This window comes from Sebastes fasciatus, chromosome 1, assembly GCF_043250625.1.
Source record: "Sebastes fasciatus isolate fSebFas1 chromosome 1, fSebFas1.pri, whole genome shotgun sequence".
In the NCBI taxonomy this organism is placed as follows: Eukaryota; Metazoa; Chordata; class Actinopteri; order Perciformes; family Sebastidae; genus Sebastes; species Sebastes fasciatus.
Genome location: NC_133795.1, coordinates 21,809,871 through 21,826,098, shown reverse-complemented (window position 1 = coordinate 21,826,098; position 16,228 = coordinate 21,809,871). Strand labels below are relative to the sequence as shown.

At 38.6% G+C, this 16,228-nt stretch overlaps 2 protein-coding genes across 2 annotated transcripts; both read left to right on the top strand.

Moving 5' to 3' along the window:
* Positions 1–5,323: 5,323 nt before the first annotated feature.
* LOC141768527 (nuclear factor 7, ovary-like) lies at positions 5,324–7,234 on the top strand. Its single transcript, XM_074636910.1, has 2 exons — positions 5,324–5,611; positions 5,721–7,234. The coding sequence occupies exon 2, from the start codon at positions 5,738–5,740 to the stop codon at positions 7,121–7,123; it is 1,386 nt and encodes a 461-aa protein (XP_074493011.1). The 5' UTR covers positions 5,324–5,611; positions 5,721–5,737; the 3' UTR covers positions 7,124–7,234.
* Positions 7,235–13,683: 6,449 nt separating this feature from the next.
* LOC141768523 (zinc-binding protein A33-like) lies at positions 13,684–15,776 on the top strand. The gene has a single exon (XM_074636896.1). The coding sequence runs from the start codon at positions 13,699–13,701 to the stop codon at positions 15,085–15,087; it is 1,389 nt and encodes a 462-aa protein (XP_074492997.1). The 5' UTR covers positions 13,684–13,698; the 3' UTR covers positions 15,088–15,776.
* The last annotated feature ends 452 nt before the right edge of the window (positions 15,777–16,228 follow it).

The window sequence follows — 16,228 nt, the reverse complement described above, 5'->3', positions numbered from 1 at the left end:
ATTGTAAAGCCTCCTGAGTAAAAATTTGTGATTTGTGATATTGAACTATACAAATATAGTATATAGTATATTTCAATCATCTTTTCACAGAGCTGATTGGAGAGTTTCTTTGTCTTCATGTTGGAGGTTTTGTCCTGATAACGTTACAGGTGCATTTATACCACAACCACCCTTCACCAACCACAGGTGATCTCCATTTAACTAATGATGTGATTTCTAAAACCACTCGGCGGCACCAGTGATGATTCAGGATTTATAAACTGGGAAAAAAAAGTTTGGAAACTTGTGTTTGGTGGATTATTTCTCTGTTGTTACAATGCTAATTGGCATTGTATTTTACATCGTTGGAAAGCCTGTTTATTTACCTTCACAATGATGTCACACTTGTAAGGATCATGCATTTGTGTGATGAGCAGCACAGCTGATTATGTGGGTAGCGCCCAAGAAAGATTTGCCAAAATGCTCTGCCAATGGTAAACAGTGTATTCTCCTGTTGGTGTTGACTCTTGTTTTGAGTTGTTTGGTGGTTTGGATGATTGAACTCTTTATCAGTAACAAGGAACAAACAAGACATATTGGCTATTTTACACTTTATTCATTTAAAACACCGTCAGGAGCCTCAGTAGCGGTGGAAGATCCATACACAGCCACAACAGCCTGGCACCTCGTCCTCATGCTGGTCACCAACCTGGTCACACGTTGCTGTGGGATGTCGTTCCATTCCTCAAATAGGATTTATTGCAGGTCAGCCAGCGTGGTTGTGTTGGTCACTCTAACACGTACAGCACACCCAAGCTGATCCCACAAGTGTTGAATTGGGTTGAGGTCTGGACTCTTGGCAGGCCGTTCCATTCTCTCTACTCCCACATTGTGGAGGTAGTCTGTGATAACCCTGGCTCTGTGGGGGCGAGCGTTGTCATCTTGGAGGATGAAGTTAGGTCCCAGATTGTGGAGATATGGGATCGCCACTGGCTGCAGAATCTCATCCCGATATCTCACTGCATTGAGATGGCCTTCAATGATGACAAGCCTTGTTTTGCCAGTGAGGGAGATGCCGCCCCACACCATGACACTGCCCCCACCAAAAGCTGTTACTCGATCAGTTCAACAATCAGCATTGCGTTCTCTGCGTCATCTCCATACTTTGACCCTGCCATCCAACTTTCGCAGACAGAACCTGGACTCATCACTGAACATGCCATTCCCCCACATGTTCAGGTTCCATTGTCTGTGTTGTCGACACCAGCGCAAACGGGCCTGACGGTGAAGGGCATTGCAGGATTCCTGGTAGCCTTATGAGAATACACTGTTAACCATTGGGAGAGCATTTTGGCAAATTTTTCTTGGGCGCTACCCACATAATCAGCTGTGCTGCTCATCCCACAAATGCATGATCCTTACAAGTTGGACATCATTGCGAAGGTAAATAAACAGGCTTTCCAACCATGTAAAATACAATGACCATTAGCATTGTAACAACAGAGAAATAATCCACCAAACACAAGTTTCCAAACTTTGTTTTTCCAGTATATATATATATATGCTACATACTGTAAGCCGACATATAATGCAGCTCAAAGTGCTTCACATCAAAAATTGTAGGCATATATATATTTATTTATTTATTTTTATTTCAACAAATAAAATAAAAGGTGCCACCTTTTATTTTATTAGTTTTTATATATATATACATATATACATACATATATATTTATATTAAAACATTTAAACATAAATTAAGATGTGGCAAACAAAACGTTAAAATGAATACATTAAACAGGGAGTCTTATAGGTATGTATATTTTTATATTTATATATATATATACTTAATTTTATATATTCTTAATTTGTAAATCTATATATTCTTATATTCATTTTAAATTTTTATTTATTTATCATTATTATCATTTATTTCTATTTCAACAAATAAAATAAAAGGTGCCGCCTTTTATTTTATTAGTTTACATATATACATACATATATATTTATATTAAAACCTTTAAACAAATAAAATAAAGGTGGCAAACAAAACGTTAAAATTAATACATTAAACAGGGAATAAAACTTTAAATAATTAAAAAAAATAATTCAATGAAATTAGAATAAACTTTCAGTACGATTCAATAAAAGCAGTTTCTGTATAATAATTTTTTTCAATATTATGCTTCGTAAATAAGAGAGAAACAAAAGACAATTTCAACAATTTCCCATGAAAAATGTCTAAATGTGGGATTTTTTTATCAGTGTGAAATAGAGGAAAAACAGAAAGTTAGTCAGGACGGTGAACATCAGTGTTGGAAGAAGCATTCAGATCATTTAATTAAACAAAAGTTAAAATACTTACTTACATTCAAAATGTTACAGTGTTTAGGCTATGGAAGTATCTTCATTTAAATATGCTTATGTAATAAAAGTAGAAATACTCATCATGCAGAGTATAGCTTGTTGGTACGCTCACCTGAAAAATCATTTTAATGTAGCCTGTCTAGATGTTGCTACGTGACTTTACTATTACATGAGTACTACTGTTGATTCTGTTTAATGTTATATAGTAAAGCATCATATTATGGGAGTTTATCAAATATTTGTATGTAAAAGTCAAATTAGCTGTTAGTGCAGTAGGCAGCAGGTCAGTCATGTATTGGAATAAAGTAGAAATCTGCACCATACTTTATCCAATAATTGAGTGTAAGAGTAAAAGAGTAAAACGTAGGAAAAGTTAAAAGAGTTAAAATACATAACTGACTGAGATGACATTTCCTCTAAATTGTTCTTTAGAGGTTAGTTGCAGTCTGAGTTTATTGAATTACCTGAGTTTTTTGTTGTTGTTGGTTTGTTTTATGTTGAGGTAATGTTGCATGTTAACATTTTCTCTTCTTTTTTTTACTTATTTTTCCTCCACCTGAATGAATTGTGTCATTTTTCTACATTTCCTCAGATAACGCTGGTATCTGCACCTGTTCTGTGATGGATTTTTCCTGCATATTGAATGTCAGTTCACCAAATATAAAAAAGACACTTTTCAAAATACCTTCAGGAAAAAATAAAATCACTGTTCAAGAGGTTGAGGGAGATTTTTTTCTTTAACTAAATCTTTGGCTGTTGAGTTTGAATTGCTATATTTCCCACAGCACATGATGTCTGCAAACATGCCTTCAGACATCCTGCAACCACTTATCTTATCTTATAAACCACAGCTCTCTCTTGTGGACACAGTTTGTTAACACAGAGGCAGGGGTTGCCAAGTTTTTACAATCCCCTAAAAATGCACCTCTACTCCTTTGGCAGTGTGGCTGTGCTACTGTCACTGGTTAAAGAGGCCTTCACACACGTCAAAAATGACCTCTGTGACTGATATAAACTGGGGGAAAAAAGTTCGGAAACTTGTGTTTGGTGGATTATTTCCCTGTTGTTACAATGCTAATGGTCATTGTATTTTACATGGTTGGAAAGCCTGTTTATTTACCTTCACAATGATGTCCAACTTGTAAGGATCATGCATTTGTGGGATGAGCAGCACAGCTGATTATGTGGGTAGCGCCCAAGAAAAATTTGCCAAAATGCTCTGCCAATGGTAAACAGTGTATTCTCATAAGGCTACCAGGAAGCCTGCAATGAATGCCCTTCACCGTCAGGCCCGTTTGCGCTGGTGTCGACAACACAGACAATGGAACCTGAACATGTGGGGGAATGTCATGTTCAGTGATGAGTCCAGGTTCTGTCTGCCAAAGTTGGATGGCAGGGTCAAAGTATGGAGACGACACGGAGAACACTATGCTGATTGTTGCACCAATGGAGTAACAGCTTTTGGTGGGGGCAGTGTCATGATGTGTGTACTTCTCCGTTGATTGAGCGTTAGAATACTTTCACAGTATTTATAGAGCACATAAACCTGCTTAAGACATGAAAATCTAGATTTTTACAATATGGCACCTTTAAGATAATCCATTTTGATTTTGAATGTTTGTGATGAACCGAGGGATTGATGAAATGTTCATAGGTTGAGAATTTTACCCTACTTCTTTGGTCCAATAGCATGCTCATTTTCAGGTTCATACTTGTATTTTGTCTACTACAACATGTTTACATGTTGTAATGTTAAAAATAAAAAAACATAATTTTCCTCAAACCGTCTGTCTGAATATGCCTGCATTTACCCTCTGCCTGAAACGCTCTGTTTTATCATATTTCAACAGAATTGTGTCTCTTACGTCATTTAAGATTAATGAAGTGTTTAAAATCACTCTTGGATTAGCTGCTGTGTGTGATCCCATCTTAAACCCTGCATTACAACCATTACAGTCTTCCCACAACACACCTGTCCGGATGCTGCAAGCCGCTAGTGTGTCGCAACTCAGAGTTTGAAAACGACTGTGCTGGAGGATGAATTGCAGAGTTCACAGTGTCAGACTTACTCTATCGAATTAAGCCAGTTTTTCTCCACAGGAAGTGTTTGCACTAATGGCCAATTTCACTTGTTCTAATGTAGACCTATTCACAGATGCATTATAGCAGGGCAAACACATACACACATTTATATATATATATACACACACAAACACCAAACACTGATCTCATTTATATATACATATACATATATATATATTAGTCTATGGTATGTAGGCATACAGCTGTTTTAGATTAATGTTTATATTGATTTAAAAATCTTTAATTTATTACAATATTCACAACTTTAATGTTATAAAAGCATAGAAACGTGGATTATTATTTTAATGTTAGAAGCCTTGATCAGAGTTTAGGGACGGCATACGTCTAAAATTGTAGTTGTTGAAGTCTCGCATGCATACGTCTACAACTGTGTGTCTGCGAGTGGCTCTGCGGCTCTGCAGGGGGATGATAATAGGCTCGTTGGAGATGAACTGCGCCTCGTCTGGAAAGAAATCGAGATCAGGCGGCAGCAGCAGGGGGTGGTGACTAAAAGCTGCGGTCAAATTGGACAGTTTCCAGCTGATTCGAGCAGCCAGCACGGAATTTACAGGAAGTCACTGAATAAGTGACTTCCTGTAAGATCAGATCTGTAGGCTACTTGTAGTTTTCAGACCACGTTGGGATTTATTTATATTTGTTTGTAAATAAATGTGGAAATGTTTGTGTGTCTGGCATTGGATTCTATCTTTTATTATTTTTATGTCCAACTTGTAAAGCACTTTGTAATGAGCCTCCGTTTTGATAAGTGTTATATATAGATAACCTTCATTATTATAACAATTATTATCAACCACACAAGATATGTTTGTTAACAGATGAAACCTTCATTGCACAACATGAGACTAATACAATCTAGCATTAAATATTACAATTTCCTGGCTCATCTCCAATGAGCCTATTGTGAGAAGCAACAACATTCAGCAGAGGAGGTGTGACTAAAGCTCCACCCCTCACCAGACTCACCAGACTCACCTGAGACAAAGCATGGAAACAGTTTGTTATTCTTCCTCACTAAAGAGAGTCACACAGACTGAAAACCAGACGATCAGATTCACCTTCAGAACAAACTAATAACTTCATCTGAGTGAGTTCATCTACAGGAGAGAAAAGTGGAAAACTACAACACTGCTGCTTCAACCTGCTGACGCTCCACACACTGAAGGTGAGTTTGACTAAAAACACGACTCAAAGTGAAAGTAAATGTCAGTGAAGCTAGTAGAGGAGTGAGGGGAGCCATGACTGACTGTACTTTCTGTCTGCTGTGTTTTCAGCTTCACTCAGAGACTAAATGGCTTCAAGATCAGAGGAGGATCTCTGCTGTCCGGTCTGTCATGACGTCTTTAGAGATCCTGTTCTCCTGTCATGTAGCCACAGCTTCTGTAAAGACTGTCTGAAGAACTGGTGGAGAGAGAAACCAACACGCGAATGTCCAATTTGTAAGAGAAAATCTTCAATGGACCCACCTTTGAACCTGGCCTTAAAGAACCTGTGTGAGGCCTTCTTACAGGAGAGAGATCAGAGAGCTTCAGAGGCTCTCTGCAGTCTGCACTCTGAGAAACTCAAACTCTTCTGTCTGGACCATCAGCAGCCAGTGTGTCTCGTCTGCAGAAATTCAGAAAAACACACCAACCACAGATTCAGACCCATCGATGAAGCTGCACGACAACACAAGAAGAAACTTCAGGAAACTCTGGAGCCCTTAAAGGAGAAGTTAAAGGTTTTTGAACAAGTTAAAGTGAAGTCTGATCAAACAGCAGAACACATGAAGGTCCAGGTCCGACACACAGAGAGGAAGATTAAGGAGCAGTTTAAGAAGCTTCACCAGTTTCTAGAAGAGGAAGAGGAGGCCAGGATCTCTGCTCTGAGGGAGGAAGAGGAGCAGAAGAGTCAGATGATGAAGGAGAAGATGGAGGCTCTGAGCAGAGAGATAGCAGCTCTTTCAGACACACTCAGAGCCACAGAGGAGGAGCTGAGAGCTGAAGACGTCTCATTCCTGCACAACTACAAGGCTGCAGTGGAAAGAGTCCAGCAGCGCCCCCTGCTGGAGGATCCGCAGCTGCTCTCAGGAGCTCTGATAGACGAGGCCAAACACCTGGGCAACCTGACCTTCAACATCTGGAACAAGATGAAGGAGATGGTCTCCTACACTCCTCTGATTCTGGATCCAAACACTGCTCATCCAAAACTCATCCTGTCTGAAGATCTGACCAGTGTGAGAGGAGGAGAGGAACAGCAGCTTCCTGATAATCCAGAGAGGTTTGATGACTACATCTCTGTCCTGGGCTCTGAGGGCTTTAACTCTGGGACTCACAGCTGGGATGTCGAGGTTGGAGACAGTACAGGCTGGTTACTGGGTGTGTTAGCAGAGTCTGTCCAGAGGAAGGGATTCATACAGTCTGGATTATGGGGAATAGGGTTCTCTAAAGGTAAATACTCAGCATGGTCACCACCAGCTCCACCCACTGATCTCAGATTCCAGAAGAAGCTCCAGAGGATCAGAGTGAATCTGGACTGGAACAGAGGAAAGCTGTCGTTCTCTGATCCTGATACTAACACACACATACACACCTTCACACACACTTTCACTGAGAAGCTGTTACCATACATTAACACTGATGATAAACTGAATATATTACCACTGAAGGTCTGTGTGACAGTGGAACAGAGCAGTTAAAGAGGATGATTATATTCATCATGTTGTTTGTTTCTTAATGGGAAAGTCACTGAATTTAACCTCTTAACCTGCACCTGTCCTCCTGCTGACTCATTATTCCAAAGAGATGTTCATTTATATGTAAAATTATTTCATTTAGTTTCTGATCTTCATGTTTGGTTTGTTTAGCCTTTTCTTTTTTATCAATACTGTTTCATTTTAGATTGTTCATCTTGATTCCTGCTGCAGTGCCTGTTCGGAGCTCGTGCCCGTTGCTTGGCCCCCAGATGTGCTGCTTGCAGTACATTAAAATCAATGTTTAATTACATGAAATGTTTACAATATGTACAATATAGACATATGAAATTATCCAAAATATATGTACAAGTTTCTATTTGATGTCATGAAGACAAGATGACTAAATGAAAACACTGTTTAGTCAGAGGAGTAGTCGTTCTATTTAAGGTGGACATGTCAGTTTTAAGGTGGACTTATCAGTTTAGGTTCAGACTCTATGTAATGTTGGTGATTTAAGAACGGGAAAACAAATATAAAGATCAGAGAATAAGTGAAATGACTACATACGAAGAGATAGACAATAAACTTACACTGAAAACAAAAACTAATTTGTCGCAAATAAATCCCAACAAAAATAAAATAAAAACAATTTAAAAGTTTCCAAATCACCAGTAAGTGAAAGTAACATCTCCATTTACAACAGCTGATGGGAATGTAATTAGTTCTGCAGGTATTTAAACCAATGTCTCGGGACAAATTGAAATGTTGACCTGATGATGGAGCTCGATGAAAAGTCAGTTATTATAGTTATTATAATTCATCCTGAGGGGAACATGAATGTTTCTAGAACATTTCATGTCCATCCATTTAATAGTTGTTGAGATATTTTAGTCTGGACCAAAGTGGTGGACCGACAGAACTGATCAATCATAATGAACTGTGAAGGTTGCTTTAGTGGTGAAATGTTAACAAAGTTAAGAGAACAGCTTTTACAAGACGGTCGTGTCTAGAAGCCCCCGAGTCACGAAAACTCTCACGAGACTCGCTGCCAGATGACCTTTCCTGACCTTAACCGTTCAAGGTCAATGCCTAACCCAAGGAGGGTGAAAACAGGAGATGTCACGCGTCGTCATCGCGTCATATCAATGGGGTTCAACACATGCAGTAAAATCTGGTCTTCACTCGCCGAAACTGAGCCAATAGCAACGAATTACTACAGTTCCAGTTACACTGTTTGATTTTGTTGATCATGATCTCCTAAAATTTAAGTTTTACCAAATAGGGGTTAATGGAAAATTCTATCAAGCCGTTAACTCTTTATATAGGGCACCTGTTGCTTGTGTGAAAGTGAATGAATATCATACAGAATGGTTTTATTTGCTTTTTTTATTAATGATCTGGCAAGAGAGATAAAGCAGCTGGGGAAAGGGGTTTTATGTGGCCGTGTACTTGTAAACATTCTTCTTTATGCTCATGATATTATTTTACTGTCAGAGAATGAGGAGATTTACAAGCAATGCTGACATGTGTTGATGGATGGTGTAAAAAGTGGAGACTTTATATCAATAAAGAAAACCACAAACGAGGCATTTTGGAAAACCAGGTAGAGAAAGGAGTAGTTTTCAGTTTTGCGTTGGTGAGAAACAACTTGAGTTTACAGATAAATAGAAGTATCTTGGCCTTTTCTTTAGATGATAGTATGTCTTGTTTACATGGTGCATCAGTTCTAGCAGACTCAGCAAGTAGAGCATTGGGGGGTTTCTAGGTAAAACTAAAATGATGAGCGATATGGGTTATTCTACATATTCCAAACTGTATCAAACATGTGTTTGTCCTGTCTGTCCTGACTTTGTCAATATTGTGAACTAAATGAGGTTGACAACGAAATTCATTTTATTTTATTTTGTCCTTTTTATCTTGATTTACAACAAATATTATTTAAAAAAGTTAATGTTCCTGGTTTAGATTTGATAGGTATGGAGACTGGAGCCTGAATTGAATATCTTTTTTATAATGTTTTTGCATTTGCTGAATTTCTTTCTAAAGCATGGGACAGGAGAAGAAAAGCAACATACAATAGATAAATTCCTCCGACTCTGATGCCTTTTTTTGTCATGATTGGATGTGTGTATGTGTCTTGTGCTTAGGGGGCTGTGATTGTATATCTGTGACTGTTTATTTGTTGTGTTTTCATTGTGGGATGTATCCTGGAGCATTATTTGTGGGAGGTTCACGTGTGTGATTATGTCTGGATGATGTTTAATTTTCTGTTTGGATGATGCTGGTGTATTGTGCTGTTAGATGATGGTGGTCTAACATGCTGGGACGTTTGTTTGTTTTGTTGTTTGTTAATGCGTCTAAATAATCCCATGAGGGATGGGTAATGTAAATGACCAGACATGAAAATAAATGATTCTTTCATTCATTCATTCATTCATTCACTGCACATGTGTCATACCCCATAGCTCACGACCGTGTCACAGCCTCTTTAAATAAGCCTTGGCCTAACCTTAACTATCTCGCAAGAGTTTCACAACTTGGGGGTTACCTTATAGACACAACCAACATTTGACAAAGCTACAAACTGGAACTAAAAGATAACTGACACCACAGTGTAAAAGTGATGCAAAAGCTCGAGACACAGGCTCAGACAGGGAGGCTGAAGACTATCAGATGAAAGCATCTCCTTTATTAATATTCCTTAATTTCCCTGAATGAATCATATCAAACGACTGACTGGAACTGAATTGGAACATATTGTCTTTACTTCATACTGTATAATCCACAAATGATGAGAAGCGATGGCATGACTTTAGGGTAACACTTCATTTTACAGGTCCGCAAATTTCATGGTAATTAGGTGATAATTAGCAAATAACCTTTGGAATTACTGCTAAATTACCCCAATAATTACCTCAAAAATTCATGAATAATTACTTTATTATAAAAATTATTTAATAATTATATTCCACTATTTCCCAATAGCTGGTAATTTATTTAATATATTTCCAGGAAAAGAATACAAAGTTAATTGATATGCTTTATTTCCATGTCTGCTGGTAAATAGATGATAATTAACACATAACTTCTTTTAAATTTCTTAAAAACTCCCTGAATCATTACATCAGCTACCAGGTTACATTTGTGTAATCAATAAGAGCAGCTCTGATGAAGAGCAGCACACAGCCGCTTCTCAAGCCTGATTGCCCTATTTGAACCATTATATGCTATTTTAGCATATAATTATTAAATAATGTTTATAATAAAGTAATTTTCATTTTTGGGGTAATTTGGCAGTAATTCCAAAGAAATTTAAAATAGGTTACTTGTTAATTATCACCTAATTTCCATGAAATTTGCAGACCTGTAAAATGACGTGTTACAGACTTTAGTTTAACATCTTTAATTTCAGCAGGTAAACTGCAGTCTGGAGGTCTTTTTAAATGTTGTGTAATGAGGAGAAGAACCTGCAGCAGGACTTCTTTTGATGATGTTTTACCGCCATCTGCTGATCAAAGTGTGTTCAACTGAACAGGATTAAAATATCTGTATAATAATTGTTACATGTTCAATTCATATTCATATAATTTGATGAACATTTCACCAAAAGTGTTTAACTTTAATCATATTATTATTCTCAATATTAATATTATTAATAAGGTTTTATTTTTAAACACATTCCAAATATACTGTAATTACTATGAAACTTTGATTTGGATAATCAGTAAACAGCACTATTGGTTTTGCATTACATTACATTTATGCACACTGGTTTAATAGCTTTCTAAATGTGATGTTTTATTATCTGCATATGGGTCTATATTTTTTCTACTCATAACTGTTCTTGTCTTCCTTTGATATTCTTGTGGTGCTGTAAAGCTAAATTTCCCTCCTGGGATCAATATAGTTTATTGTCTTTACTTAGTAATAATATGATTTAACATGCATATCAGATTACAGCTGATATTTAGTTTATTAAAGATTCTTCTGAAAACATCCCTTTTTCATAAGTCTGTTTTTATTTCATATTTTTTCTGAAAGACACTTTTATTCATAATGTCTCTTTTCACAACAGCTGCGTTGTCACTAGTCAGCGCCCCCCTCCATCCTCAGACAATAACAATAAAGGAGAAAAATACCTTCATGAAACAAAAACAGACTTTTGAAAAAGATTATGAAAATAAAGATTTCTGTTATTAAAATAAAATGAGCTCCAATGAAACTTGGAATGATGAAATAACAATGAGTTTAGTTTGAATATTATGTTAATTAATGATGGATTTAACTCCAAAGGAAGTTCAGTGACATTTTCTCCTCTGATGTGAGCTTTTCAATAATCTGTTCACAGAGCTTTTCCCTGTTAAAAGGTTTTTTTTGGTTAAGTTTTTCCTCATCCGATGAGAGGGTCGTACTGTAAAGGACAGAGGGTGTTGTATCCTGTACAGATTGTAAAGCCTCCTGAGGCAAATTTGTGATTTGTGATATTGAACTATACAAATATAGTATATAGTATATTTCAATCATCTTTTCACAGAGCTGATCGGAGAGTTTCTTTGTCTTCATGTTGGAGGTTTTGTCCTGATAAAGTTACAGGTGCATTTATACCACAATCACCCTTCACCAACCACAGGTGATCTCCATTTAACTAATGATGTGATTTCTAAAACCACTCGGCTGCACCAGTGATGATTCAGGATTTATATTTCACAGAGGTGGAAGAAGTACTCTGATCTTTTACTTAAGTAAAAGTAGTAATACAACACTGTAGAAATACTCTGTTACAAGTAAAAGCCTTCATTCAAAGTTTTACTTAAGTAAAAGTACAAAAGTATTAGCATCAAAATATACTTAAAGTACCAAAAGTACTCATTATGCAGAATGTACCATTTCAGAATAATACATATTATAGCACTGGATTAAAATTATTGGTGCAGCTGGTAACGGTGAAGCTCATTTTAATTACTTTATTCTACAATATAGTCAATATCAAATATACTCGTCTAGTCTAGAAAATGATAGACGTGTTCATTTGATTGTAAAGTGATCTATATAAAAACCAAGCAGCTCATAAACAGAATTAAAAACGAGAAGATGTTTAGGCCTAATAAAACGTTGGGAGTGTTATTTTTCTCCATAGGCTTAGGTTGCCACTTCCTAAAGATGCTGATATAAAACCATGGTTCTAACTCACACAGGCCGGCCTCTACTGGACTCTATGAGTAATCCTCCAATCACCACCATGCATTCACTCACTGAAAATTTGCATAAGCGTAGCCAGCCAATCAGAACGTACCAACCCGAATACGTGAGGACCCCAGAGTATATAAAGGTAGCACACATGTCTACTTTCCTTTTTCTTTTTAGCGAACGGCGATTTGCCCACTGACTGCTCATCTCCACGGATAGAGGCGCCGTTTCAAGAACCTCGTCAGGGTCCGTCATGTCCCGGCCTGATCGCCGGGACGGACGTTTACAACGCCTGCTTCTAGTGCCTCAGCGCAGACCATGCAGAGAGCAGAGTTCAGCAGCCACCAGCCTTCTGAGCGCTGCCCAAGATTCAACGCCGTTGAAGTCCTCGCTCCAGCCGCCTACATTCTGCCGCTGCCTTCGGTCATCCCTGAGACAGAGCCGGATCCACCATCGCAGCAACCATTTCTTCCTTCTACGAGGGTTTTGCCAATAGACCGGTCTTTGGCCAACCTCTCATGGAGCGGTTTCTGCAGGGGGTCAGGAGACAACGCCTGGTGATGCGTGCCTCCTCCCTGCAGTGGGAACTGCCATTGGTGCTTGAGGCCTTGGTGAAGGGTTCCTTTGAGTCTCTGGAGATTTGATATTTGAAGGTGGGGTCGTTGTATCGACTGTCTGTGTGTGTCTCATGCAGCTGAGTTGTAATGGGTAAGGTCAATCAGGTTCTCATTATTAATCACAATCATTTATATCCATCACATCACTTTATGATCCATCAAGACCAAGCAATTTTCCATGTTATCCCTTACATACATTATTCTTTACTATACATGCTGCCCCTTTCCCTCGATGTTCCATGATCCCCCATTCCCAGAATATTTACCGGATTTTACTAAATTATATTTTATCTCCTCCACTACATTCAAACATCTATTGAACATTAACATGTTGCAACAGCCTGCTGCTCACTATCAGTTTACACATCCAGCAATAAATCATGTGATACATGTGAAGCAACAACATTCAGCAGAGGAAGTGTGACAAAGCTCCACCCCTCACCAGACTCACCCGATAAACCAGACAAACCAGGAAACAGTTTGTTATTCTTCCTCACTAAAGAGAGTCACACAGACTGAAAACCAGACGATCAGATTCACCTTCAGAACAAACTAACAACTTCATCTGAGTGAGTTCATCTACAGGAGAGAAAAGTGGAAAACTACAACACTGCTGCTTCAACCTGCTGACGCTCCACACACTGAAGGTGAGTTTGACTAAAAACACGACTCAACGTGAAAGTAAATGTCAGAGAAGCTAGTAGAGGAGGGAGGGGAGCCATGACTGACTGTACTTTCTGTCTGCTGTGTTTTCAGCTTCACTCAAGAGACAAAATGGCTTCAAGATCAGAGGAGGATCTCTGCTGTCCGGTCTGTCATGACGTCTTTAGAGATCCTGTTCTCCTGTCATGTAGCCACAGCTTCTGTAAAGACTGTCTGAAGAACTGGTGGAGAGAGAAACCAACACGTGAGTGTCCAGTTTGTAAAACAATATCTTCCACGTCAGAACCACCTTGTAACCGGGCCTTAAAGAACCTGTGTGAGTCCTTCTTACTGGAGAGAGATCAGAGAGCTTCAGAGGCTCTCTGCAGTCTGCACTCTGAGAAACTCAAACTCTTCTGTCTGGACCATCAGCAGCCAGTGTGTCACATCTGCAGAGATTCAGAAAAACACACCAACCACAGATTCAGACCCATCGATGAAGCTGCACGACAACACAAGAAGAAACTTCAGGAAACTCTGGAGCCCTTAAAGGAGAAGTTAAAGGTTTTTGAACAAGTTAAAGTGAAGTCTGATCAAACAGCAGAACACATGAAGGTCCAGGCCCGGAGCACAGAGAGGAAGATTAAGGAGCAGTTTAAGAAGCTCCACCAGTTTCTAGAAGAGGAAGAGGAGGCCAGGATCTCTGCTCTGAGGGAGGAAGAGGAGCAGAAGAGCCAGATGATGAAGGAGAAGATGGAGGCTCTGAGCAGAGAGATAGCAGCTCTTTCAGACACAATCAGAGCCACAGAGGAGGAGCTGAGAGCTGAAGACGTCTCATTCCTGCACAACTACAAGGCTGCAGTGGAAAGAGTCCAGCAGCGCCCCCTGCTGGAGGATCCACAGCTGCTCTCAGGAGCTCTGATAGACGAGGCCAAACACCTGGGCAACCTGACCTTCAACATCTGGAACAAGATGAAGGAGATGGTCTCCTACACTCCTCTGATTCTGGATCCAAACACTGCTCATCCAAAACTCATCCTGTCTGAAGATCTGACCAGTGTGAGAGGAGGAGAGGAACAGCAGCTTCCTGATAATCCAGAGAGGTTTGATGAATACTGGTCTGTCCTGGGCTCCGAGGGCTTTAACTCTGGGACTCACAGCTGGGATGTCGATGTTGGAGGCAGTACGGTCTGGTTTCTGGGTGTGTTAGCAGAGTCTGTCCAGAGGAAGGGATTCATACAGTCTGGATTATGGGGAATAGTGTTCACTGAAGGTAAATACTCAGCATGGTCACCATCAGCTCCATCCACTGATCTCAGAGTCCAGAAGAAGCTCCAGAGGATCAGAGTGAATCTGGACTGGAACAGAGGAAAGCTGTCGTTCTCTGATCCTGATACTAACACACACATACACACCTTCACACACACTTTCACTGAGAAGCTGTTTCCATACATTTTAACTGCTGGTAAACTGAATATATTACCACTGAAGGTCTGTGTGACAGTGGAACAGAGCAGTTAAAGAGGATGATTATATTCATCATGTTGTTTGTTTCTTAATGGGAAAGTCACTGAATTTAACCTCTTAACCTGCACCTGTCCTCCTGCTGACTCATTATTCCAAAGAGATGTTTATTTTTGTTTCACTTAATGTTTTTTTTCATATTTTTCTTTTTGTTGTTGTTTAGTTGTTTTGTTTCGATTGTCGACGTTTTAATATGTAAAATTATTTCATTTAGTTTCTGATCTTCATGTTTGGTTTGTTTAGCCTTTTCTTTTTTATCAATACTGTTTCATTTTAGATTGTTCATCTTGATTCCTGCTGCAGTGCCTGTTCGGAGCGCGTGCCCATTGCTTGGCCCCCAGATGTGCTGCTTGCAGTACATTAAAATCAATGTTTAATTACATGAAATGTTTACAATATGTACAATATAGACATATGAAATTATCCAAAATATATGTACAAGTTTCTATTTGATGTCATGAAGACAAGATGACTAAATGAAAACACTGTTTAGTCAGAGGAGTAGTCGTTCTATTTAAGGTGGACATGTCAGTTTTAAGGTGGACTTATCAGTTAAGGTTCAGACTCTATGTAATGTTGGTGATTTAAGAACGGGAAAACAAATATAAAGATCAGAGAATAAGTGAAATGACTACATACGAAGACATAGAAAATAAACTTACACTGAAAACAAAAACTAATTTGTCGCAAATAAATCCCAACAAAAATAAAATAAAAACAATTTAAAAGTTTCCAAATCACCAGTAAGTGAAAGTAACATCTCCATTTACAACAGCTGATGGGAATGTAATTAGTTCTGCAGGTATTTAAACCAATGTCTCGGGACAAATTGAAATGTTGACCTGATGATGGAGCTCGATGAAAAGTCAGTTATTATAGTTATTATAATTCATCCTGAGGGGAACATGAATGTTTCTAGAACATTTCATGTCCATCCATTTAATAGTTGTTGAGATATTTTAGTCTGGACCAAAGTGGTGGACCGACAGAACGGATCAATCATAATGAACTGTGAAGGTTGCTTTAGTGGTGAAATGTTAACAAAGTTAAGAGAACAGCTTTTACAAGACGGTCGTGTCTAGAAGCCCCCGAGTCACGAAAACTCTCACGAGACTCGCTGCCAGATGACCTTTCCTGA

Coding starts and splice junctions, on each gene's coding strand:
- LOC141768527 (XM_074636910.1), top strand. CDS start 5,738: ATGGCTTCAAGATCAGAGGAGGATCTCTGCTGTCCGGTCTGTCATGAC.
- LOC141768523 (XM_074636896.1), top strand. CDS start 13,699: ATGGCTTCAAGATCAGAGGAGGATCTCTGCTGTCCGGTCTGTCATGAC.